At 43.8% G+C, this 24,711-nt stretch overlaps 1 protein-coding gene and 1 long non-coding RNA gene across 2 annotated transcripts in view; one reads left to right on the top strand and one right to left on the bottom strand.

The window, feature by feature from the left end:
- The window catches only part of TMEM266 (transmembrane protein 266), a 170,471-nt gene that overhangs the window by 53,616 nt on the left and 92,144 nt on the right, over nucleotides 1–24,711 (top strand). The window contains 2 exon segments of the mRNA XM_073212231.1: nucleotides 11,039–11,145; nucleotides 14,212–14,400. Coding sequence (XP_073068332.1) covers nucleotides 11,132–11,145; nucleotides 14,212–14,400 — 203 coding nt within the window. The 5' untranslated portion in view covers nucleotides 11,039–11,131.
- Nucleotides 3,051–20,113, bottom strand: LOC118970874 (uncharacterized). The gene is made up of 3 exons (XR_005059058.2): nucleotides 19,725–20,113; nucleotides 5,448–5,528; nucleotides 3,051–4,163 (listed from the first exon to the last, which is right to left on the bottom strand). It is a non-coding gene; the product is annotated as an uncharacterized lncRNA (long non-coding RNA).

Below are 24,711 nucleotides of genomic sequence, written 5' to 3'. Positions count from 1 at the left end.
TGTCTCCTGGGGTCTCTGCCCACCGAGCTGGAAGCACAAGCTGTCCTGTTGAAGGTCGGTCAGAAAAAGTCACACTTTGGTTCCTGACAAGTCCCTACTTTCCCTTGAAAAGCCGTTTTGGAGAAAGCCCCTGAAGGATGGGCTGCTCCTAGTCTCTCCCATGAGTGGACCTGCCCTGCAGGTGTACCTGAGCAGGTCCACACCTCTTAGAAATTCAGCCAGAGGAAAAGATTTCACAGCAACGAAGGCCATGATCAGTGCTTCTTTCCTGGCCCTCCTTTGAAGCCTCAGGATACTGCTGATTATGGAGATTAAAGTGTCCCCCAGGGTGGCGGCTGCATCTCTCCCTTAGCCCTTGCAGGAGACTCCCCTCACCCCCCAGGTTCAGGCCTCTCAATAGGAGGCTCTCTGTAGCCCCTCAGGTTGCTTCTCTCTCAGTGGATGTTGTAGTCTTGATCCCCTTTGTTTTCACATCTGAGCTCCCTATAAATTTAACATTATCTTTATTTCTTTCTGGTCATTCTGGCCAGTTACCAGAAGGGGGAGTTTGTGGCTCTAGGCTCCCTTCCCCCTCAGGTATGCTGATATTCAGTCTATATTCATTTTTATCTTATGTTACAAATGTTGAGTACTAACGATAATTTACCATGATGTAACAGAATCTAAGTGTTTTCACGGACAAGCTATTATCAAATTGACTGGGTGCCTTAACACTGACGGCTTCTTTCAGACTAGGAAATGTGGTGCTAACAGTAAGGATTCCTCATATGCCATGTTACTTTGTCACATACCAGGATCAAATGAAATGCTGTGACAGAGTCTGAGGTGAATCAGTCAGATGTCATCTCAGTGCAAAACTGGGTTCTAAGGGATCAGCCCAGTTTCTGTACCCATGTCCCATGCAACCTGTGTTGCATTAAGAGCCCAGTTGAGTGTTTTGATCAGTTTGGGTCTTAGAGTGTTGTTACTGTGTTTCTGAGTCTGAATGTAAACCTTGGTAAGAATATCTGCAGTTTGTCCTGGCTTGAGGGCAGATAAGAAAGTACTGTTGAAGACAAAGGAATGCACTGAGGGCTTCTGGAGCTGATGAAAGATTTTCTGAGAGCAGACAAGCTGGTAATGGTGGTGGGTCCACAAGAGGGTTGGCACAAGGAGACAGGACTAGAATGAACTCAGGCCCAGAAGTATTTATGCAATTAAAGAGACTCTGATTGTGGTTCTCGAAGGAGGCCGTAGAAGTACAGCAGATAAGGGGTGGGCAGCCTTTCAGGCCAGTGGTTCTCAGGGTTAGCCCAGCAATCAGCATTTCGGATGTGCTCTAGAGGTGGTCCCCGGGCCTGCTGCAGCCTGTCCTCTTCACCCTGCCACTAGACTGACAAGTGGTCTGGGTAAGGCCAGGTCGCTGCACCATGTGAAGGACCACTGCTTCTGAGCTGTGCAGACTACATGTCCTCCTGCCTTACTGTGTTTGCACCCGCGCTCCTCTCTGTAACGCTCAGCTGGCATTCAGCACACACTCTTCAACCATTATTCACATCTTGCTCCTTTAGAACCTTCATTCTGATGGATTGAAAACTTGACAGCAAGGATTTACCTTTGACCATTTGGCCTCCTAGTGTCCAGCACCCGGCTTTGCACTTCCTGAGGTCTTGTAGATGCCTATTACCTGAGGAGTCCTGACCAACAGATAGGCCATCAGTGATCCAGAGACCTTGGCTGGCAATTTCCTACAGTCTCTACCATTAGAAGAAGCGGTGTTGTTTTGAAGGAAGTGAGAACTTCCCAGCATCCCAAGAGCTTTACGTGGAGCGCTGTCACACAGGAGCGTCATGTAGGACCGCTCCAAGTCAGGGAGCTTCCATAAAGACATTCCATAAATCCCTCTTCAAAGAGAGGAATTGGTGAGTGGCACTTTTTCCCAACTCCTAACTAAAACCAAAATCCCCAGCTTGGTGCCAAGGGACTCCATGCCATTCGTGGTCAAATGAGACACTAGCCAACACTTAGGCACTTGTCATGATGCAAGGACTGGTGTCTGTGACAGGGAATCTGACTTCCCTGGGGATGAAGGGGACAGCGGAGCACAGCAGCGGCGGGGAGACTACAGGGAATTCTGGCGCCACCTTCTAGCAGTTTCTGGTAATGTGCTGGGCACTGACCTGCATATCGATATACTTAGTTGTTAAAAAAGAGTGAGTGACTCTTCCTAAAATTCTTTGATGATGATTTTCATACAGCTGGTCAGGAACTGCATCTCATTTAAGCCTGCCGTATTTCCACCCACACTGACAGTTTTTAAGTTCTGGGAAGGGGTGTGGCATGAGGGGCACTGGAGAGAACACAGAAACTGGTTATGTGATTGGTTTAGCTTAGGGGTTTAGGGTTTATACAACAAAGAAGACAACAGGATTCTCAGGGGATTGGCTGTCGCTGAAACAACTCATAGGAATACTGTGATGATATTTCCTAAGTTAACTTAAATGTTTTCTTGTGATGTAAGGATATATATCACTATTTTTGGTTTCACCTTTGTCCTCCATTTTTCCTCCAGTTACTTCTGCATGGGGAAGAGGGTATGATAAAGCCAATATTTGGGCATATCTGGTGTATAGCCACCCTCAACAGCTTGCAAATGACTAGGACTCTCCCCTCAAAGGGGAAGTTTCTTACTTTGTTATGGAATGTGAACTTTACAGCCCTTTGGAAAGCAATCTTGTTTCAGCCATTAGAATTGAAACTATGTACTCCTCAGCCCAGTAGTCTCACTCCTGAGAACCCATTTCATACAATTAAAGATAACAGTACATAATGGAATGTAAATAGGAATGTTTAATGTAGCATTTTTCATAGTGCCCCCCACCCAAAATCTAAAACTGCCCATCAATAGGGAAATTGTTAACTAAACTATGAAGCATCCCCACCATGGAATATCATGCGCTCCAATTAAAGAACAAACTCAAGTTTTACTACTTGACTTAGAAGAGGGGGATTTCTGCAAGATACTGTTTAGTGGGGGAAAGCAAAAAGTAGATAAGTATGAATAATACATATTTTAAAATAAAACAAACAATAAAATGTTTATTTGTGTATAATTATATAAGCACAAAGGAAAGGAGAGGCATACCACGTCTGATGGTGTGCGGTGCGTGCGTGTGCGTATCTGTATGTCGGGGAGACGGTGAAGCAGGTGATGTGGGGAAGAAGGCAAGAAGAAGCGGCACCACTGAAACCTTGAATTTCATGGCAGACAACTTATATATAGTTACCGTATGCATGTGTGCGTGTAAGAAATTAGAAAAAATGTAAATTGTTATCTACTGACCAGAAAGATGTCCATTATAAATTGCTAAATGTTAAAAGCAAATTGCAAAATTGGTTTTATTTTGTTAAACACAAACCCACAAAAATTAGCCTATATATGTGAGTACACGCTTACATAATTCTGAGCAAGGATTTATAGGTGGAAGGTTAAGATAGAGGATGGTGTGAGGGTTAGAGTTTTAAAAATATACATCTTTGTTACTGTTTTATGTGTTGCAATGGATATTTGTCTATAATGTATCAGTGATCTGTCGCCATAGTAATACCGATTAGTAAACCACCCCAAAACACTTGGTGGGCTTAAAAAAAGCCTTTTTTTAACAGACGGCTGAAGAAAGAGGGAGATCATGTCTGCCAGTGTGGAGTCATCAGTTACTTAATATTTATAAGGAAGTTTACAGCTTTCAAAGCCCTCTTTTGTAATATCTCATTATTCTCACGTTTGAATTTTAATTTATATCCATGCATCTGTCTCCATCACTGATCCATGAGTTTCCTGAGCGCTGTGACCTTGTCTCATTTATCCTAATAATATCAATGGTTAGTATTGTTCCTACAACAAAGGTGTTATAAAAGACTGAAGAATAAATTTCAAGAAAAACTGTATTCAGCTCATGAGTCTGTGGGCTGGCAGATCAGGCTGGGCGTAGCTGGTGATCCTGACCTTGACCAGGTTCATCCATATGCCAAAGGGGACAGCGGGCTGTTGTCTAGCCGTGGCTGAAGTGCCGGGCGTCCTCCAACAGGCCAGCCTGGGCGTACAGGTCATCGTGACGATGTGCAAAAGGGCGGACAAGCCCAGTCACCTGAGCGCTTCTCGTGCTTGCCGATGTATTAGGGTTCTACAAAGAAACAGAACCAATAGGACATATAAGCATGTATTAATAAAGACATTTATTATCAGGTACTGGCTCACATTAGTACGGAAACCAGACCGAAGAGAGGCAATGGTGTGAGTTCAAGGATGAGTCTGGAGCAGATGGTCGATGTCCCAGCTCAAAGAAAGTGAGGAAGAGCATGAAAATTCTTTCTCACTCAACCTTTTATTCTGTTCAGGCTTTCAACGAATTGAATGAGGCTCACTCGCTCAGGAAGGGCACCCTACTTTACTCAGCCTACCAATTCGAATGTTAATCTCATCCCAAAACCCCCTCACAGACACACCCAGAAATAATGTTTTATTACATATCTTTTAGTGTGCTAAGATGAATGTAAAGTTAGGTGACTGTTTTGGCCCATTTTGACTGCTGTGACAAACCACCATAGACCAGTGTGGCTTCAAAAGCAAACATTTTTTTCTCACGATTACGGAGGATGCGATGTCCAAGGTGATGGCAGATCTGGTGTCTGATGCGAGCTTCTTCCTGGTTTGCAGACAGCCATATCCTTGTTTTGTCCTCATGTGGCCAAGAGAGAAACCATTTCTCATGTTTTCTCTTATAAGGGCCCTAATCCCATGCGTGAGGCTCTCCCCACAACATGATTACTTCCAAAGGCCCCGCCTCCTACACTGTCACTCTGGGGGGTGGGATTGCAACATAGGAATTTCGAGAGCGGTGACAACATTCAGTCTGTAACAGTGGCAAAGGGGACATTGATACAGGCAAGGTAAAGGGGTCAATTTTATATCTTACCATATGAAATATGAAAGCGTTAAAGAAAAAGGACTTTTTCCTTCCATTTACCAAAGAATAGGCACTTGCCTGGTGCTGTGTTGAATTCAATGGCAGTTAATGATACCTGGATTCTTAACATATTTTAGTTAACATGTTAAAGCAAAATATTGTTTTGGAGATTTGCAAAGTGTGGCATTTACATGTAAGATTTGCTTGATCTAGGGGGTGGGCAAGGTTCGGCATAGTATCACACAGCCCTGGCTTACTGTTCGTGCTTCCCCAAATCGTAGACATTTAAGTTCCCCAGATCTGCGGAATTCCAGAGGGAAAATGACATCAGGCTGGGTGGAGGAATGCCTGATGGGGGGTGTCCTTTCTGCCCAGGCCGGCCAGCGGCAAGGAGCCAATGGACACGGTATGTTCAATTTAGGGAAGTGTTTGTTAGGAAAAAGGTATCTAGGAGAATGGAAATATATGATAATGATCCTCTCAATTCTCTTCTCTGAATACCTGAGTAATTTGCAATGATCGGGTCTTGCTTCGTTGTTTCCCATACCTCATGAGACTGGTAATAATTGACAGGCAGCGTTACTGAAAAGTGAAGAGAAGCAGACAAGAGCAGTTAGAGGGGTCCCCAGGACCCTGTGCTGCACCTGGAAGAGAGAGCCACTGTGGGCCCACTGCTGCTCACTTAGCAGCTGAGAACTTTGCAATGGCCTGGAGATTAGAGTGGGAGAACAATCGGGTACATGATTGATTTTCTTCATCTTAGCTCCTTGTTAATGGAGCAAGGTATTAATGGGTCAAGGTAATAACAAGGATGTCCTTGAGTTGTAATACAGAAATCTTTCTCATCTAGCAGAAGAAACACAGCTGTCTCCTCCTGGGAGTGTGGAACATCATGTCTGTGAAAGGTGCCAGCGCTCAGTGGCTTCTCCCTAGGAGCAGATCCTATAGCAAGCTTTATGGTGTCAAAACTGAACCTTACACACATGCAATGCTCTCTAAATGAAAGAGCCCCAAAGTTTTGTGAGAGCACATTCTTTATATTTCCTTGCTGGCCACTTACCAACACTTATTCAGTCTCATTTGGAAACCCAGGGAACTTACTCAGCTGAGTCTCAGAACCATGTCAAAAGTGTCCACATCTAGTCTGGCAGATAACCAGTTACACACACAACAGCTGCTTCTCACTTCTTGCTAAGAGAACAGAGATTTGTTTGTGAGAACAGTACGCCCAGCCCCCCGGGTCATCATGACTGCTCTGTGCTTTCATATCACTCCTTACTTCCTTGACCAGCTGCCTATTGTCTCAGACAACTTTGCAGCCATGTTACCCAACTCTGCTCAAGGAGACATCAGCAGCAAATGTTGGCTAGAGAGCTTGGAAAGATAGTGCCTGCTGAATATGATTAGAGCTTTGTGAGATTTTTCTTAATCTTTATTTCTTCTTGCTTGGAGCTGGTGTGAGGATGTACAAGCTGGAACTGCAGCAGCCATTCTGCAACCATATGACAATATACGTATAAGTAGTGCATCACACAGGAGATGGGGAGATGGAAGGATGAAAAGAGCTTGGGTCCTTGGTGATATCTTTGAGCCAAGGCCTCCAGGACTCTTATTATTAGACTAATTCTTCACCATTAGTCAGATTTTCTGTTATGCACTAATGAAAGTATTTCTGTTAAACCTGTTAGCCTGGCCAGGGTAGTAAGTTCTGCTGACAATTCCACCACAGTAGCTTTGCAACCAGTTAACTTCAACTGCAAAATACGGATTAAAAATAACATCCTCCCTCAGGCAAACTTTCTGATTCAGAAGGTCAGAATGTGGTTTGTGGCTCAGCAAATCAGTATTCCCCTGGGAATTTGTTGAAAATATAAATTCTCAGGCTCCCACTCCAGACACCCTAAATAAGGATTCTCGTGGGTGGTGCCAACAATCTGTTTTCATAAACCTTCCAGGTGATTCTGGTGCAATGGAAAGTTTGAGAACCACTGATACAGAGGGTCAAGTGGAGTAGCTGCATGTCAAAAACACCTGGGGAATGTAAAAATCTCATTCTTCACCTGCAGAATTATGATTCAGCATTTCTGCAATGCAGCCTATGAATTTATATTTTCCCAAAGCCCACCTGAGTAAAACCAAACTTGGGAACCAATGGAATGTATACAAAAGCAGGTGAAGTTTGCCAAGGGGCTGTTGTACCAGTGAGGAGGAATGGGCCAGGGTACCGTTGGGGACAGGTGAGCTGTATTATAGGCTTTTTTACCTGGTAGGTAAGGGAACTACTTGATCTTACAAACCTTTTTCACCTCTGACACTCTTAGGATGTCAGCCTGAACTTTGCAGATTTGGCTGGGACAAGCAAACATGATATTGGTAATTACAAAGATTCATGAGCAACAAGTGGAAGAGACTGAAATTTTACCAAAGTCAAACAGCTTTACTACCCAGCACAGTCAGACCAGTAAATCCAAATCCATGTTTTCTCTTCTGCTTTTACCAGGTTTATGAGAAGCAGGTTTGCACTTCAGATGTTCATTTATAGAGTGCTAGACTACACCTGCTTCATGCTAGGCTTGGGCTTGGGGGTTATTTTATTTGGGAAGTATTTTTAAACGACATCGTCTTGAGGGATCTTGCCTTCTAAAATGTGCTGCTTGTAAAGGATCAAAACCTCTGACTGGAGCAGCCCCCCCCAGCGTTTCTCCAAATGATTCTGTCCTCTCCCGCCTATCTTCACCTTGTCCTGAGGATGCCAGTCATTTCTTTCCCCCTCCCACGTCTTCTCTCCAGGAAACTACCAGCCCCCTCCCCAGACAATCTTCTCCTCCACTCAACCCGTACTGAACGAGCATTAAAATGTATAATCCTGCGGGGGAAAAAAAAAACCTCATCGATCAACTCTGGAAGATATCAAGATACCAATTCATTGTTTTGAAAACCAATAAATAAAGGAGGAAAAGCTAAGTGTTTGTCCTTCCTTTCCTATATGACTGTACCTTAGGATAATTAAAAAGTTGATCAGCAAGAATTTGCCTTCATAGAAGCTGAAGAAGAGATGATAAAATCATAAAATAACCCTTTTGCAAGCCCTTGTGAATTAATGGGTCTAGGAAGTGAGCATCAGTGGCTGTTTGTGTCACAAAAAGAGGAAAAAGAGGAATAAGAGATATTATGTGTCTCCTAATGCAGGTCACAGCACTGCCTATAGTCTTGCCAAAAAAACTGAACCTGAATCTGATTAAAGTCAATTGACTAAGTAAAATTCACAGGAAATATAGAAGATAGAGGAACTTGTTAAATGACACTGAAGGGATATAATCACCATAATCCAGAATCACCATAATCCAGGAAACTCCTGGGACAAATGACTCAGTTTTTCTAAAACACTGCATGGAAAAAAGAGGGGAAGACTGTCTTGCCAGTGGGTTTCAGCTCAGGGAAAGTTCACTATGGATTCAATGAGACCAAAAAATGCCAGTGGAACATTCTTGGGGTGAAAGGGTTATACCCAACTCTATTCCCACAGTGGCAGGTCACTCACTAGAATCCCGTCCACTCAGAGCGAGTCTGCATGCAGCAAGCTGGTCCCTGCCTCTGGGCCCCTCTACCCCCACAGCTGTCTCAGTCTCTGCCCTTGGAGCTGCCACCACTCCAGCCTCTGCTCTGCTCTCCTGCAGCCTTGCAGCTGTGCCACCATGTCGCCCAGAGCACAGGGCGGAGCTCTTTATATAGAGTCAAAGCAACATTGCCCAACTGTGTGTAGTGAGCTAGCGGACCAGGGCCAGGTGAGAATCCTGGCCACAGGAACCTTCATTTTATCCACAGAGACCTACAGATTAAATGAGACTTAAAAGTTACATTAACCAGTCATCATGTGTGGGTCTGATTCAACAAACCTTAAAAAATCACAGGACAAATGGGGAAATGGATATTTGATAATATAAAGAAAGTGTTGTTGACTTAGGGGTAATGATAGTTTTGTGGTTATGTCTTTTAAAGGGAATCCTTTTCTTTAGGCTACATATTGAAACATTTACAGATAATGAAATGACACCTGGGATTTGTTTCAAAATAATTTGAGGGGTGGGAATGGGACAGGGATATAGAGGAAAACAAGATTGTCCAAGTTGATAACTGTTGAAGTTGGGTGACAGGTAACTAGAAATTCATTATCTAATTCTCTACAATTCTGCTTACTTGAAATTTTCCTTCCTAAAAGGTCAAAGAAATTTTTGAAAATCATTTTCATTTCTGTTTTTTGTATACGTTTTGTATTAGCCATGTTATATTACTGTAGCAGTTCCTGCTTATTACTTATAAGGAGAATTGTCAAGTTTTACTTGTTCTTCACACAAAAATTTTGGAGTTTTGTATGTTTCAAACTTGCCTGTCCACCCAGACTGGAAGGTCCATGAAAGCAAAGATCTTCCTGTTGCATCTGACACAGGGCCAGTACCTTGCGTAGTACAGAAAGTGCTGGGAATATCACTTGTTAAAATACCATTCCCCAAGGGGGCATTGCTCTCCTGTTGTCCCCTTTGCGGTTACCTGATTTCATTGCCAGTTGAAATTAGGCGCACAATATAACCAATTTTACTACTGAGAACAGTTTATTAATTTGAGGCTTCAGATTGAGACTGACTAAATTCATATTATAGGATGGGGAATTTTATAAAACTTACTGTACAATCAATACACAATCCCAAATACTATAATAGTATTTTATAGTACCTTTTAATATGGTTTTAACATTTAGGCCCTTCTTACTAAGATATACTAAGGTAAGATGAAGCTTTTAGCAAGGTGTGGTCACAAAAAGTCCAAATTCTCCCTGCTGTTGCCCCTTGCTTTTTTTTTTGTCCCACAAACGTCTGGTGTGGAAATGCTGGCTCCTTACATTAAAACCCTTCTAATTTTAGAAAGCTCTCCATCTCTGTTCTTTCCAATTGCTCTAAGTTCAGACTTTACCAAGATTTTCTCAAGTACCTTTAACTTGAGTTCTCATTTTTTAAATTTCACAGAACTCAGAGAAGCTTCCTCATTGTACAGATTTCTCATCCACCCCTTGACATCTTCCCCCCTGGGAGTGCCCTTTCCTTTTGCACAATGTCACATCTTTCATCTCTCCAGTTCAACTGCTTCTGGTTGCCGAGCTTCAGGACTGGGAGGGGAGTTTCCCCTGTGTTGATGTCTTTGAGGCAAAATAGTTTGCAGTAGAATGCGACTTGAACAAGTATTGTCTCTGAGAAACCTCCCTAGGAACTTGTTCAAAATCACCCAGAACCTGGGTCTATCTCTTTGTGGACTTTCTGCTGGAATGTTACATACCATCTCCTAGTCGATACCATAGCACTGGTTTACAGAAAAGTATAGTCTATTTACCTAGTCCAGCTTTTCAGAGAAAATTTTACACTTAGTCATCCAAAGTGCTTTGGAATATGCTCAGATTTAAGATAGTGCAATTTAAATTTATGAAATAATTATGATAATAAAAGTCGATATTACATGGCAGACACTATTCTAAGTGTTTTACATATATTAAATCATTTAGTTCTATTATTATTCCCATTTTACAGGTGGAGAAACTGGGGACAAGGGGTTAACTAACTTACTCAAGATGACAAGGCTAGTAAGTGGGAGTGAGGCTCTGCCCCAGGCAATCTGGCCCCAGGGTATGATGCCTCTTTCACTGTGGGAGAACATTTGAGATTTTTTGAGATTCCTAAAGATGGAGTATCAAATTACACTGGTTTTCTTAGTTATGGCCATTTAGTGGAAAGAGTTGTAGATAAGAAATCTGGTGTCCAAATAAGGCTCTTCCACCATCTATGGGACATAGAAAAGTAATTTTGTCACTCTGGACCATTTATTCATCTTTGAAAGTGAAAAACTATGTCTATTGTCATCCCCCATAGGATAAACATACACTTTGTTCAAACATAACCTTGATGAAAAGTGCTACATGGAAGAAAGTTCTAAGAACTTGTTTTTTTAAGATGAGCTTTAGGGGGACTTTGGCTTGACACCTGAGTTTAACAGATTCATTCTATTCAATTATTTGCCTTCAGGGTACATATTTGTATGTCTTGTAGAATTCACACTTAGAAATGCTGACATCAGGCATCAAGAGAGCTGGGCCCCACTAGACACCAAGAAAACCCGTGGCTCTGGTTGCATCTTTCAACATGACCAACCCACAGTAAGTAACACTGGGATCTCCTGTCTTTGGACGCAGAGTTGGTGCCTCAGAATCACAGGTACAGCTCCTTCCTCAGCCCTGTGAGGATGGAGGAGATTAAGGTGGTTTTGTCCTTGAGCCTGACACTAAAAATCTGCTTTTTCACTAATGTCATCTAGTCTTTTAGTTCAGAAAGAGCAGAGGAATTCTGCATCCAAAACTCTCTTTCCTATAAGACAAGGATCTTCTGATTCAGACAACCACTACACACATTGCGTCTCACAGGAAGCCACAGAAAATGAGCAATCCTTTCAGAAAGCAAACCTCAAGGAGAGATTCGGAGGTGCTTCAGGTGAATTACAAAAGGGGAAATGCAAGATTTAGAAATCATGAGAGGGCTTCTGAAAGCAGGCTTTATGAAACCAGGGACAGAACTCTTAACGGAGAATTACTTTCAGTTCTCAAAAACTAAGCCATGTAGACCAACCAGTCATCTAACCAGGCACAGGCAAAGCAGCCACTTGTTTTGTGTCCTGCGACTCACTGGCAAAAACCCCAAGGTGAGCGCAGCACTCCAGTCACACCACGCTGCCTGGCCTGCCGGGCCGCTGTCATCTGGGGCATGAGCTTGCCGCCTCTTGCCACGGTAATGCCACATGACAACCAACCCCAGGACCTTAGCAGAACACAGCAGCAAATGCTTATTCCTCCCATGTCTGGGGTAGCCGGCCAGATGGCTCTGCCAGGCTTGGCTGCATCACTCTTAGATGTGGGGCTTAGCTTGCTGTCAGCTGATCTAGGTGAGACTGGACGCTGCTCAATGTGTCTGTCACCCTCCCCTAGGGTAGGCTGGTCACCTTCTAACGGCAACCTCAGAGGGGCGAGAGCACAAGCAGAAATTCTTTTCACACCTCTGCCTGTGTCATATCCACTAACATTCCATTGGCCAAAAAAAAAAAAATCATATACACACAGAATCAAGGATTATGGAAATTTGTTTTGATGTGAGGAGCTGCAGTCACATGGTAAAGGGGGTGTGTGGAATGGAGCCATTAATACACATTGTCCACCATACTATGTTCTTCATATCCAAGGAGGTAGTCTCAGTACTCAGACTATGAACTGAAAGTCCTTCACTCCTGCCAAGAGAGGCCTTGTTTGCTCCTGCTGTGGCCAGAGACATGGTCATGTGTAGGGCTGCTATGACCACTGGCAGGAGGGCGAACGGAAGGGAAGTCAGGAAGGCAGAAGAGCTTGCTCTGTGCTTCTCAAAGCCACAGCCTCTTAGTCTCAGCAGCGCAACCCAGCCTCCCACGAACACCCCATTGATCAGAAAGCCCTATTTGTTCAGTTTAGCAACTCAGTTTCTTTGAGTAGTCCAGAAGAAAAAATAACAAATTCAACTCAGCATCTACATTTTTAGAAACACCTGGAGTCAGTATTTTCCCAATAAACAGCCATACTTTTATTTCAGTTGTTGAGAAACAGAAGCCTCACATCCTGTGTCTATTCTACCTGAAGAGAGCCTTAAGTCATTTTGTAAATGTCACACAATGATGAGCACTATTAACTGTGCTTAACAGGTAGCAAAAAGCAGAGGTTTAAATGGGGTCTACCAAAGAATTGAAGCATTGGAAATGACTTGGTGAATTCAGGTTAGGCAGCCAACTTGTGATGTTCAAATAAAAATCCCACTTTTTCCTCAATTACTGGGACAATTCAAACAAAAGAGGTGAGAGATTCAGCTCTAAACTTGTATTATTAGTTAACTACTACTGTGTATTATTGGTTAGATTTCAATGGTGGTTGGAAAAGGATAGTTCAGAATTGATTTGTCACCCCAGAGTCCCTCCTGCCTGCCCCAAGTTTCTCTCACCCATTTCAGATCATAAAGAAAAAAAGAATGACTCTAGGGAGCCTCTATTTCACCTCCTCATGTTTCCATCAGAGAAATGGAGACCCTGGAGAACTGGGCACTAGAGTCAGCAGGCTGCCTGTCACCTCAGAATTAGAGCTGGCTTCTCAGTGTTCCCTCAAATGTGTGATTTTTACTCCTCTCCAGTCATACCATTTTGCTTTCTGACTCTCATTGTTTGGTCAGAGTCACAAGGCCCAGCCCTTCAGATTCTCCAGGATGAAACAGGGTCAAGGATGTGGGGGGACCAAAGGTGACACCCCAGGAAGTTAAAGGAAAGGATGTAGCCCGGTGTCTCTTCACAGGGCTGCTAGTGGTGTTTAGGCAGCACACCTCCTGAAGTTGCTGGGCAAGTTGCAGGATGTGTAATTGTTATGTCAGTAGTGACCTCCCATGGTCACCGTGGTCGAAATTGCCTCCACAAATCGCCAGATGTCATCTGGGGGTTGGGAGGTGGTGCTGCCCACAGCAGGAATGCCCCGTAACACCTGTTGCGGTTGTTGGTTACTTGCAGTGCCCTGGGCAAGCCTGACAGTGACATAGGAGGAGACCGACCTGTAACTCCTCAGACATTTGATCAAGTGGCCCCCATTTCTTGCTCTCAGCCTTAAAGATGGAGATGTAGTAGGACCAGGCCAAGTAGGGAGGGAGAAGTTCCCAGGGGCAGCTGCCTTCTGTCCCCACCACCACTGGCAGTACACCTGGTTGGGAACGAAAACCTCTTTTCTCTGTTGTGATATAGATGGTAGAGCATTTCAAAGGACCTTCACAAAAACCCAGAAGACAAATTAAAAGAATATATTACCCCAATGTAAGGTCCAGTGACCAAGAATCCTAAAAGTCTAAGCCTTGATTTTGCAGGTTGACAGTTTCCATCTGGGTCTTTATGTCCCTTGATGAAGGACCCTGCCCTCAAAGCTCATATTTTAATGTCTGAGAAATTCCTCTCCCTATACTTGTACTTTTTCTCAACTAGTGAAGGAGCTAAGGCTGTTAGGGTGTCAGTCCAGTCCCTGGGGTGGCCAGTGCAAAAGAATGGTGACCTCATACTTCCGCTGCCCTCCACCAGCACAGCATAGATTCTGGTATGTACTTCCTCCTTTCCTTTGGGAACGGAAACATTATTTTGTTCTTGAGGGATGACTCGCCCTGCCGCCTCCTCTCCACTACAGGCCTGCCATAGAAGCACGAATTTCTGAAGTTGAGATCATCTCCCAACAAGTAGACGAGGAAACAAAGAGCATTGCCCCTGTGCAGTTGGTGAACTTTGCCTACCGGGACTTGCCCCTGGCTGCAGTTGACCTTTCCATGGCGGGCTCACAGCTCCTGTCAAATCTGGATGAAGATTACCAAAGAGAAGGGTAGGTGTTGGGATTGTTGAGTGAAGAACTCCCTTGCATAACTCCCTGGGTTTACATGGGTACCTCCAGTGAGTCAACACAGAGATTAGAGATGCCAAATAGTCAGAGGCCAGGAGGTCACATCAGGCCACCCGGGCTCTTTTTCTGTTCAGTTTCCTCAGAAAAACTCTTTGGGCACAGAAAATATCTGTCACTGCTAAACAACTTCTTATGTGACATTTGCTTGGAACCCAGAGATTCATAAAAGTTGTCTTAGGTCTGAATCACTCCTTAATGGCCCATCCAAACTCCTGTCTATATACTTGGAAGTCAGAACACCCACAGATTTAGGGACTCACCCAAGGTCACAGAGCCCATAAGGAGCAGATGTGGACTGCACAGCCCTTCATCCACCAACTCCCACCAGGGCAGAGGCCAGGAAGATAGCATTCTGTGTGCAGTAACATGTTAAGTATGTAAGGGAATTTGGCAGCATTCAGCTGGGAGCTTTGCAGATGTTAGCTGCTCCTTTTCCAGCAAGGACCTGTAGGATATGTTAGTTCCTGGTTCAAAGGAGTGGCCTCCACCCTCTCCTACTTAGCTTGTCAATCAGACTGGGGGAGGGAGAGAAACGGAGCAGGGAGGGAGTGGAGGCCTGGGACTGCTGAATACCTAGTGCCGGAGATCTGCGCTGGGAGCCCAAACCTACATTTCATGGTGCTTTCATCATACTCTTCTGATTACGGGGTTGGAAAGCTGGGACAGGCTGGGTTCCTGGGGAGGCTGGGAATGCAGCTGCTTGTGGAAAGCAGGGATCCATATCCGGCTGCCCTGGGACAAAAACGTATACCTGTGTGCCCGGCCCACTGGCTCAGGCAGTGGAGGCAGGCACAGCAGCCGGGAGGCGGGGAACAGCTCTTTCCTCCCCCCAGGCACCAGTACTGCTCCCCTGCTTCAGGGGCTCAGCAGCTCCAGAACAGAGCTTCTGAACACTAGAGGGCGCCATATACAAACATGAAATGTCAAAGGAACCTGGTCCAGAGTAAAATTGTTAATACAACTCCCGAGAAAGATTTAAATGATATGGACCTCGTGACTCCTGAAAGAGAGTTCAGAATAAAAATCATCAACATACTATCCATTCATGATAAAAACTCTCAACAAAGTGGGTATAGAGGGCAGGTACCTCAACATAATAAAGACCATATATGATAAACCCACAGCCAACATCATACTGAACAGTGAGAAGCTGAAAGAAAGCTTTTCCTCTGAGATTGGTAACAAGACAGGGATGCCCACTCTCCCCACTGTTATTCAACATAGTCCTGGAGGTCCTGGCCACGGCAATCAGACAAAACAAAGAACTACAAGGAATCCAGATTGGTAAAGAAGAAGTTAAACTGTCACTATTTGCAGATGACATGATATTGTACATAAAAAACCCTAAAGACTCCACTCCAAAACTACTAGAACTGATATCAGAATACAGCAAAAATGCAGGATACAAAATTAACACACAGAAATCTGTGGCTTTCCTATACACTAGCAATGAACTAATAGAAAGAGAAATCAGGAAAACAATTCCATTCACAATAGCATCAAAAAGAATAAAATACCTAGGAATAAACCTAACCAAGGAAGTGAAAGACCTATACCCTGAAAACCACAAGACACTCTTAAGAGAAATTAAAGAGGACACTAATAAATGGAAACTCATCCCATGCTCTTGGCTAGGAAGAATTAATATCGTCAAAATGGCCATCCTGCCCAAAGCAATATACACATTTGATGCAATCCCTATCAAATTACCAACAACATTCTTCAACAAACTAGAACAAATAGTTCAAAAATTCATGTGGAAACACCAAAGACCCCGAATAGCCAAAGCAATCCTGAGAAGGAAGAATAAAGTTGGGGGGATCTTGCTCCCCAACTTCAAGCTCTACTACAAAGTCACAGTAATCAAGACAGTTTGGTACTGGCACAAGAACAGACCCACAGACCAGAGGAACAGAATAGAGACCCCAGATATTAACCCAAATTATATGGTCAATTAATATATGATAAAGGAGCCATGGACATACAATGGGGAAATGACAGCCTCTTCAACAGCTGGTGCTGGCAAAACTGGACAGCTACATGTAAGAGAATGAAACTGAATCATTGTCCAACTTCATACACAAAAGTAAACTTGAAATGGATCAAAGACCTGAATGTAAGTCATGAAACCATAAAACTCTTATAAAAAAAAACATGGGCAAAAATCTCTTGGACATAAACATGAGCAACTTCTTCATGAACATATCTCCCCGGGCAAGGGAAACAAAAGCAAAAATTAACAAGTGGGATTATATCAAGCTGAAAAGCTTCTGTACAGCAAAGTACACCATCAATAGAACAAAGTTACCCTACAGTATGGGAGAATATATTCATAAATGACAGATCTGATAAAGGGTTGACATCCAAAATATATAAAGACCCCACGCACCTCAACAAACAAAAAGCAAATAATCCAATTAAATAATGGGCACAGGATCTGAACAGACACTTCTCTGAAGGAGAAATTCAGATGGCCAACAGACACATGAAAAGATGCTCCACATCGCTAATTGTCAGAGAAATGCAAATTAAAACCACAATGAGATATCACCTCACACCAGTAAGGATCACTGCCATCCAAAAGACAAACAACAACAAATGTTGGTGAGGTTATGGAGAAAGGAGAACCCTCCTGCACTGCTGGTGGGAATGTAAATTAGTTCAACCATTCTGGAAAGCCATATGGAAGTTCCTCAAAAAGCTCAAAATAGACATACCATTTGATCCAGGAATTCCACACCTAGGAATTTACCCTAAGAATGCAGCAGCCCAGTTTGAAAAACACAGGTGCACCCCTGTTTATCACAGCTCTATTTACAATAGCCAAGAAATGGAAGCAACCTAAGTGTCCATCAGTAGATGAATGGATAAAGAAGGTGTGGTACATATACACAATGGAATATTATTCAGCCATAAGAAGAAAACAAATCCTACCATTTACAATAACATGGATGGAGCTGGAGGGTATTATGCTCAGTGAAATAAGCCAGTTGGAGAAAGACAAGTACCAAATGATTTCACTCATATGTGAAGTATAAGAACAAAGAAAAACTGAAGGAACAAAACAGCAGCAGAATCACAGAATCCAAGAATGGACTAACAGTTACCAAAGGGAAAGGGACTGGGGAGGGTGGGTAGGAAGGGAGGGATAAGGGCGGGGAAAACAAAAGGGGGCATTACAATTAGCATGTATAATGTGGGGAAAGTGCATGGGGAGGGCTGTGCAACACAGAGAAGACAAGTAGTGATTCTACAGCATCTTACTACGCTGATGGACAGAGACTGTAATGGGGTGTGTGGGGGGTACTTGGTGAAGGTGGTAGCCTAGTAAACATAATGTTCTTCATGTAATTGTAGATTAATGATAACAAAATAAAAAAAATACCTCTTCTTACTGCTAAAAGCAAAATTCAACAGAGTAAATTTGAAGATCAAATTGGCTTGTCTTGCCAGTGGGTTTCAGCCCTGGGTAAGTTCACTCTTGATTCAGTGAAACCAAAAAATGACAATGGACATTATTGAGGTGAAAGGGTTTATACCCAGCTTTATTCTCATGGTGGCAAGTCAATGCCATGCACCTCAAGAGCAGGTCTGCACACAGCAAGCCAGTCTCTGCCTCCAAGGCCTCTCCATCCCCACGGCCATCTCAGTCTCTGTCCTAGGCACTGCCACCACTCCAGCCTCTGCTCTCCTGCAGCCCAGACATGGTGAGCTCTTTATATCGAGTTAGTAATAACATATTGCCCACATGGATGCAGTGAGCAAGTAGACCAAGGTCAGGTGGGAATCCTGGCCATAGGAACTTTAATTTTCTCTGCACTCCACCCCATTCCAGGATTCTTGCCTCACAATTTATGCACTCTCTATCTTCTGTGATGGTCCCTGTGCAAGAAAGCTGGAGCTCTATAACCAGATTCCACAACAGCAACAAAGGATGACAACAACATACAAATAACAAAAATTATGATACAACAAAATTTTGATACAGGTAACAAAAATTATAACCATCAAGTCCGAGGAGATCCATTGCCACCAAGTGGTCATCACAGCTGTACTTAAACCAGCTGTACTCAGATGAGTTCATGACTCACACTTTCTGTGCACACCCAGCAAGCAATATTTTTTGCTAGGGTGTGTGCCCAATACACACTGACATTAAGGGAGATTAACCTTCAGGGCAACAAGACACGTTTTAGTGAACTAAAAGGACCATGGTGGGCCTTACAATACCTACGTTCTCCACTCCCTGGAGGGCTTCTTCATCCTCTCCACCAGAAAGTGCAGACACACAGGCCAGGCTTGTGACTTTGTCTGTAGCTTCCATCTCTTGGTCCTCATTTTAGTGGACTGCCGAAACGGCTGCTCTGGCTTTAATTGCTAATACGGCTCCAGTAAGATTTTGACTTTCCATCTAATTTCTCTCTGTCCCTGCCTTTATCAAATCAACCCATATCTGGGTCTTCATGACCTTCATGGGACCCTTTAAACTCTTCCTCTGAGTAGCAGACTGTATTTCCTTCTGTGCTGTCCTTGTTTCAGCCTCTCCCAAGTCTGCTACCAAATGGATAACCTCACTTACGGGCTGTCCTAAATGAGGGGCAGGCATGGCCACTAGGGGCCCAGAGAGGGCAGAGGGGCCGTTTGAAGCACATTTCTCATTCCCACAGTAAAGGGTTCCTCATGTAGGCCATAATTCTCAGGAATATAAATGGCATTTTTCATGCCTACCGCCCACAACACCTGTCGGAGCTTGGCGTATGTCTGCCATCTAGTGGGGGAAGACGATAAATCACCCTGATCAAGCCATACATCGTGAGGCGCGGCGATGATGCGAATGAGGAGGGAGTGATTTTTCTGGGGTTTTTGTAATCACTCCTCAAGGCAAGATGAAAGGTCAGGGAAGCCAGCTTCCCCATCTCTGATCCAGACAGAAAAATTCCATCCCCGACTGCATCCCAAAGACTCCGAAGCCAAGCTGATACTGACTCTGGGGGCTTCTGCCAAAACCAGGAGCCCAAATCCACCAGCTCAGCCTGAGTACAGGGGCGGAGCATTGAGGGGCTGCACCTCTCCCAGAGGAACCCGTGGTTGCTGCATCTTTATTTTCTTCACTACAACTGTGCAGGCTTTCAATAGAGGAGGGGTCAGTGCCCCCGGCTGCAGCCCTTCATCCTTCCCCAGCTCCTCCACGCTGATGGCGCCTTTCTGTCCCCTCCCCCGAGCGCCTCCGCTGCCACCCCCTTTACCGTTTCCACAGTGCCTCACAGCAATGCCGGCTCAGTCTTCAGCAGCTGTCTTACCTTCACCTCAATGCTGCACAGCCGGCATTCTTGTACCGCCTCTTCTGTGCTTCTCTCGGAAGTCCCTCCTCCTCCTTCATGACATTTGCCTTCTTCAGAGCACCTGGCAGCACTGCTGTCTCATTCCGCAAAGAATCTTTTACCTACTACACTGCACCCTGCAGCTCACATTCTCATGCTGCCCCCTCTCATATCAATGCCATTTCGTTCTTCAGAACTCTGCGGCACTGCACAGGTCGTGTTCTCGTGCTGCCGTTTCTTGTGTCTCTTGCAGTTCTCACCTGTAGACTTTCTAAATACTGCGAGGAACAGCCAACGCACAGTTCCCGCTGCCTCACGGGCACCCTGCTCCTTAGAGGACCTCCTTATTATGACAAGGGCCACCCCTGCTGCCTCAGTGGTCATATCCTCCTGCCTCCAGTCCTGGGGTGGGGCCCAGCCCTCTAGGAGGCAAGCCACCTCAGACCACATGCCCACTGGGGACACTCAAATGTCTCCCCATTCATAGGGGCAGCCCGCTGAAGCACCCCTCCCATGAGGGCAGCCTGTTCTGTTTTTGGTCTACAGTGAATCCTGCTGAGTATGCCAGTTGTCTTGCCTGAGGGTTTCAGCTGTGGATAAAATGAGAGTTCCTGTGGCCAGGATTCTCACCTGGCCCTGGACTACCTCACTGCACACCTGTGGGCCATACATGGCTGTTGACTCTATAAAAAGAGCTCTGTCCAGTGCGCTGGACACCACACGGTGGCAGGGCTGCAAGGCTGCAGGAGAGCAGAGCAGAGGCTGGAGTGGTGGCAGCGCCGAGGACAGAGGCCCAGAGGACGGCTGTGCAGGACAACTGTGCAGAGAGGCCCAGAGGATGGCTGTGCAGACAGAGGGGCCCAGAGGCAGAGACCGGCTTGCAGAGACCGGCTTGCTGCATGCAGACTCGCTCTGAGTGAACGGGATGCTAGTGACTGACCTGCCACCTGGAAATAAAGTTGGGTGTAACCCTTTCACCCCAAGAACGTTTTGCTGTCATTTTCTTTGGTCACACTGAATCCATAGCGAACCTGCCCGGGGCTGAAACCCATTGGCAAGAACACAGCCCTGGGCAAGTTCACTATGGATTCAGTGAAAATGAGAAATGACAATGGAACTGTTCTTGGGGTTAAAAGGGTTTATACCAGGCTTTATTCTCCTGGTGATAAGTTGAGCACTAGAATCACACCTCCATCCAACAGTCTTCAGCTGTAATCCTCCTTCCTCTCTGCCTCCACCCAGTCACGGGGCAGAGCTCTTTATATAGTGACTCAGTCAATAAGAGCTTATTGCCTCAGGTGTGGAAGCAGTAGCCTAGCAGTAGGCCAGTTACATCACCAAGTAGTTTAGGGTCATGTGAGGGTCCTCCCATAGGAACTTGTATTTTCCCTGAATGGCTTTATTCAGCGATTCATAAATCAGACAACATGCTATCTAGCAGACAGAATGGAGCTCTGAGGAGCTATACAAAATGGAAGACTTTTATAGGCAGAGGAGGTGAGTAAAGGAAGTTATTCCAGCAAAGAGTGGATTGTTTGGGGCAAGATCACCTTCCCTTGGAGGAAGGTGGGGATCTCATTGGGCAGATCATCTGACTGGGTATTTCCAGATTGACTGGTTAAAGGTTACATTCCTGGGAGAGGCCAAAACTGCAGTTAGGAGACCTATTAAGTCTTGGTTTGCGTATGTGGGGTTCAGCATGTGACTCCAGTTTTGAACTGTTGCCCCTTTTGATCACGACTCTCAGACTGAGAGCTGTGATCAAAAGTTAAGGTATTGGCACCACTCCCAGCTACTGCTCTGAAGTTCTTGCAGGTTTTGCTGATCCTCTGTGTGGTGGTCACATGTCATGACTTTAGGTTCATGTTTTTTAAGTAGGTCATTCTCTTCATTCCTTTTTTGACATTCCAGTCTTCAGGAGATCATTTGCTTGGTGGTTAACAGCTGTAAATGTGCATTTAAAGCATTTGAGAGAATACAGCATGCTGCAAAGACTACTATGATTTTTATAAACAACATATTCCCAATGTCTGGAGTGAATTTTAGAGCCATCATTCCTAAGGCCAAAAACAATCCAAATCAAATATTTAAGTCAAAGGAAAACCCTGTTGAAGGAGCCTCTTCTTAAGCCTGGCTTGCTCAGTGATCTTACATAACTGAGTTTCAACTTTCCCAGAAGTGTTAATCCAGGTGCAGGAGGTGGTGGTAGCCACAAAAGACGCCTCATTAGTCAGCTAAAAGATGATCAAGTGCTGTCCTGTCAGCAAGGACATCTGTTGGTATAGCAGCGAATTCCACAAGTAAGGCTCCTGATTGTAACCCCATTTACATTTGCTCCTGACCATGCAAATAAGGATCTACCAAAGGAAGCTGATGCTGAATTATGAATGCTTCCTGGTACTTCTGATTTGAATCTGTAGCTCAAGACTAGAATGGTGACAGCCATGGAGGCCAGTGAAACTTAAGGGTCTACAGACCACACAGGTGGTTTTATTCTGGTTCCCTTACCTCATGTCCCTTTCTTTGTGCAGGGCCTGGGTGCAAAGTTCTCTGGATTTGGGGTTGTAAACCAGAGACAGGGAAATGGACCCCCCAGGGTTAGGGAGCCCGGAAAAATTTGAGAGGAGTCTGCATTTATTCCAGAGAAACTGAGGCATTGGATATCAGGGAGAAGTGTGTTATGAACAGAATTACAGAATCACGAGCATTGTGGCAAATCAAGCAGTTTTTTGAAAATGGGATTAACCCACTTTGTAATGGCCTTAGATATCTTCCCAAGACAGAACAAGGCAAAAGGTGGACCAGAGAATCATAAAGATGGCATAAGAATCAGGAAAAGGATGGTCAGAGAGGGAAGGAGAAATGGAAAGAAGTATTCTTCATCCAGTGTCCTGGGAAGACGCGGTCCACCTTAATGTTGGCCACTTCTCTTCATAGGTAGTTTGATTCTAAGGTCTCCAGCTGGGGTGCAGGTCCTAGAGTCTGAAGGAGACCCTTTTAAAGTAGGATATGTGTCCCTAAGCTTCCCATCTCTGAAATTTGGCTGCCATCTGGAACACTACATTCAAGGAAATTCAAAGGCAGTCTTTGTTCTCAGTGATTCCAAATCAGAAGGTGGGAGAAAATGGAAAAAGTTGATTTGGAAAGCCATAGCCAAATATTTGAGGAAACTAGAAGAATTCAGGATCTAGTCCAATTTACTGGTATATAACAAAACCTCAAAGACAATTAACAGAACAAGAAACTAATATATTTTTCTCTCTACAATCATCCCCATTTTTTCCCAAAGATAGTCAAAGTAAAATTTCCTTGTTTGCATTAAACTTGGCCTGATTCTTTACCTAAGTGCAGCAAGAATAATGAGCTCTGAGTCTATGCACATCTCTCCCAAACGTGACATTCCAGTCAAAGCCATGGCAATTCAGCCAGCATTTCCAATTGTGTCCTGTTACATGGAGAACAGGTTCTTATGAACGTATGCAGATAACTAACTATATTTCCATGAAGAGAATTCTCAAGAGTTTCTGAATCCTGGAGCAATCAGGTAGGGAGAAAAAGAAAATGTTTCCACATTTTTTACAAAAGCATACTTCACCAAATTTAAGTCATAGATAGTTAAGAGAAAAGGTTACCTTAAATCTGGAAAAATAAAACATTAAAGAGTCAGCTGTGTTTCAAACAAAATGTAAAAATTAAAATCCTCCTCAGTTTATTCAGTCTCATATAGTTAATATTTGTTCTCCTTGAATGGAATTTTTCCACTAGTTCTGGAAATTCTTACCCAGTTCAGTTTTATGACCTTAAAGTTATCAGAAACCTGTACTTGTTAAACTCCTTTCCATGAATGCCCTTAAAGACAAAGCACTTCTGTAGGAACTCTTTTGCAAAAGCATTAGAATTACAATACCTATCTGTAAATGATAAAAGACTTTAAAATGCCCATGGTTAAAGGTCTGATGATATTCATTATAATGGAACTGACAAGGAAATTTGCTTGTTTCTAACATACACATTTTAAGAAAATTGAAATTATGGTTGATAACATACCAAGACATTTCAGATTTCTAGGAATTTCAGATAATTTCTATAACTTTTATAAATTATACCTATACAAACACAACATAAAAAGGCTTATTTGACAGTACATTACTTATTTGTTACTCATTTGACAATGCTTCCTATGTAATTTAACATATCAAGCCTGATTACTTTAATATTTCTCTTTTTGTGAGGAGAGAGAATAAATCTTTTGAGATGTTTAAGGGACCCTCTGGAAAAATCCCAAAGTTAAGTTCAAGGTTAAAAAAACTGCATTTAGAATTTGATTTTAGGGATATTTGTCAAACATATCAAAAAAACACTTGGTCATATAGCGAATGATTTCACTTATTTGTGGAGTTATAAAAACAAAGCAAAACAGAAGGAACAAAATAGCAGTAGACTTGTAGACACTGAGAAGGGATTAGTGGTTACCAAAGGGAAGGGTGGGGAGAGAGGGAGAAGGGGATTAAGGGGCACTCTGATTTGCAATCACAGTATAGGTTAGTCACAAGGACCGTAGTACACCACAGAGAGTACAGTTAATGACTCTATAACATCTTACTATGTTGACAGACAAGTGACTGCACCGTAGGTGGTGAGGACTTGATAATATGGGTGAATGTTGAACCACGGTGCTGTGTATTTGAAATCATCATAAGATTGTGTTATCAATGATAATGTAATAAAAAAAACTTAGTCATATGAAGGGAAGATGGTGGACTGAGAGGTGAGACAGAGAATTCCTCCCACAACCACATACAGTGTGAAAATATGATTAATACAACTAGCCCTAAAAAGGCAACAGGAAAGAAGGCTGCACCAGACTGCATACAGACCTCACGAACAGAGCTGACCTCACGGAACAGGGTAA

Source organism: Manis javanica, chromosome 8 (assembly GCF_040802235.1).
Source record: "Manis javanica isolate MJ-LG chromosome 8, MJ_LKY, whole genome shotgun sequence".
Lineage (NCBI taxonomy): Eukaryota > Metazoa > Chordata > Mammalia > Pholidota > Manidae > Manis > Manis javanica.
The sequence above is the reverse complement of the archived record's forward strand: the minus strand, read 5'-3'. Positions and strand labels throughout refer to the sequence as shown.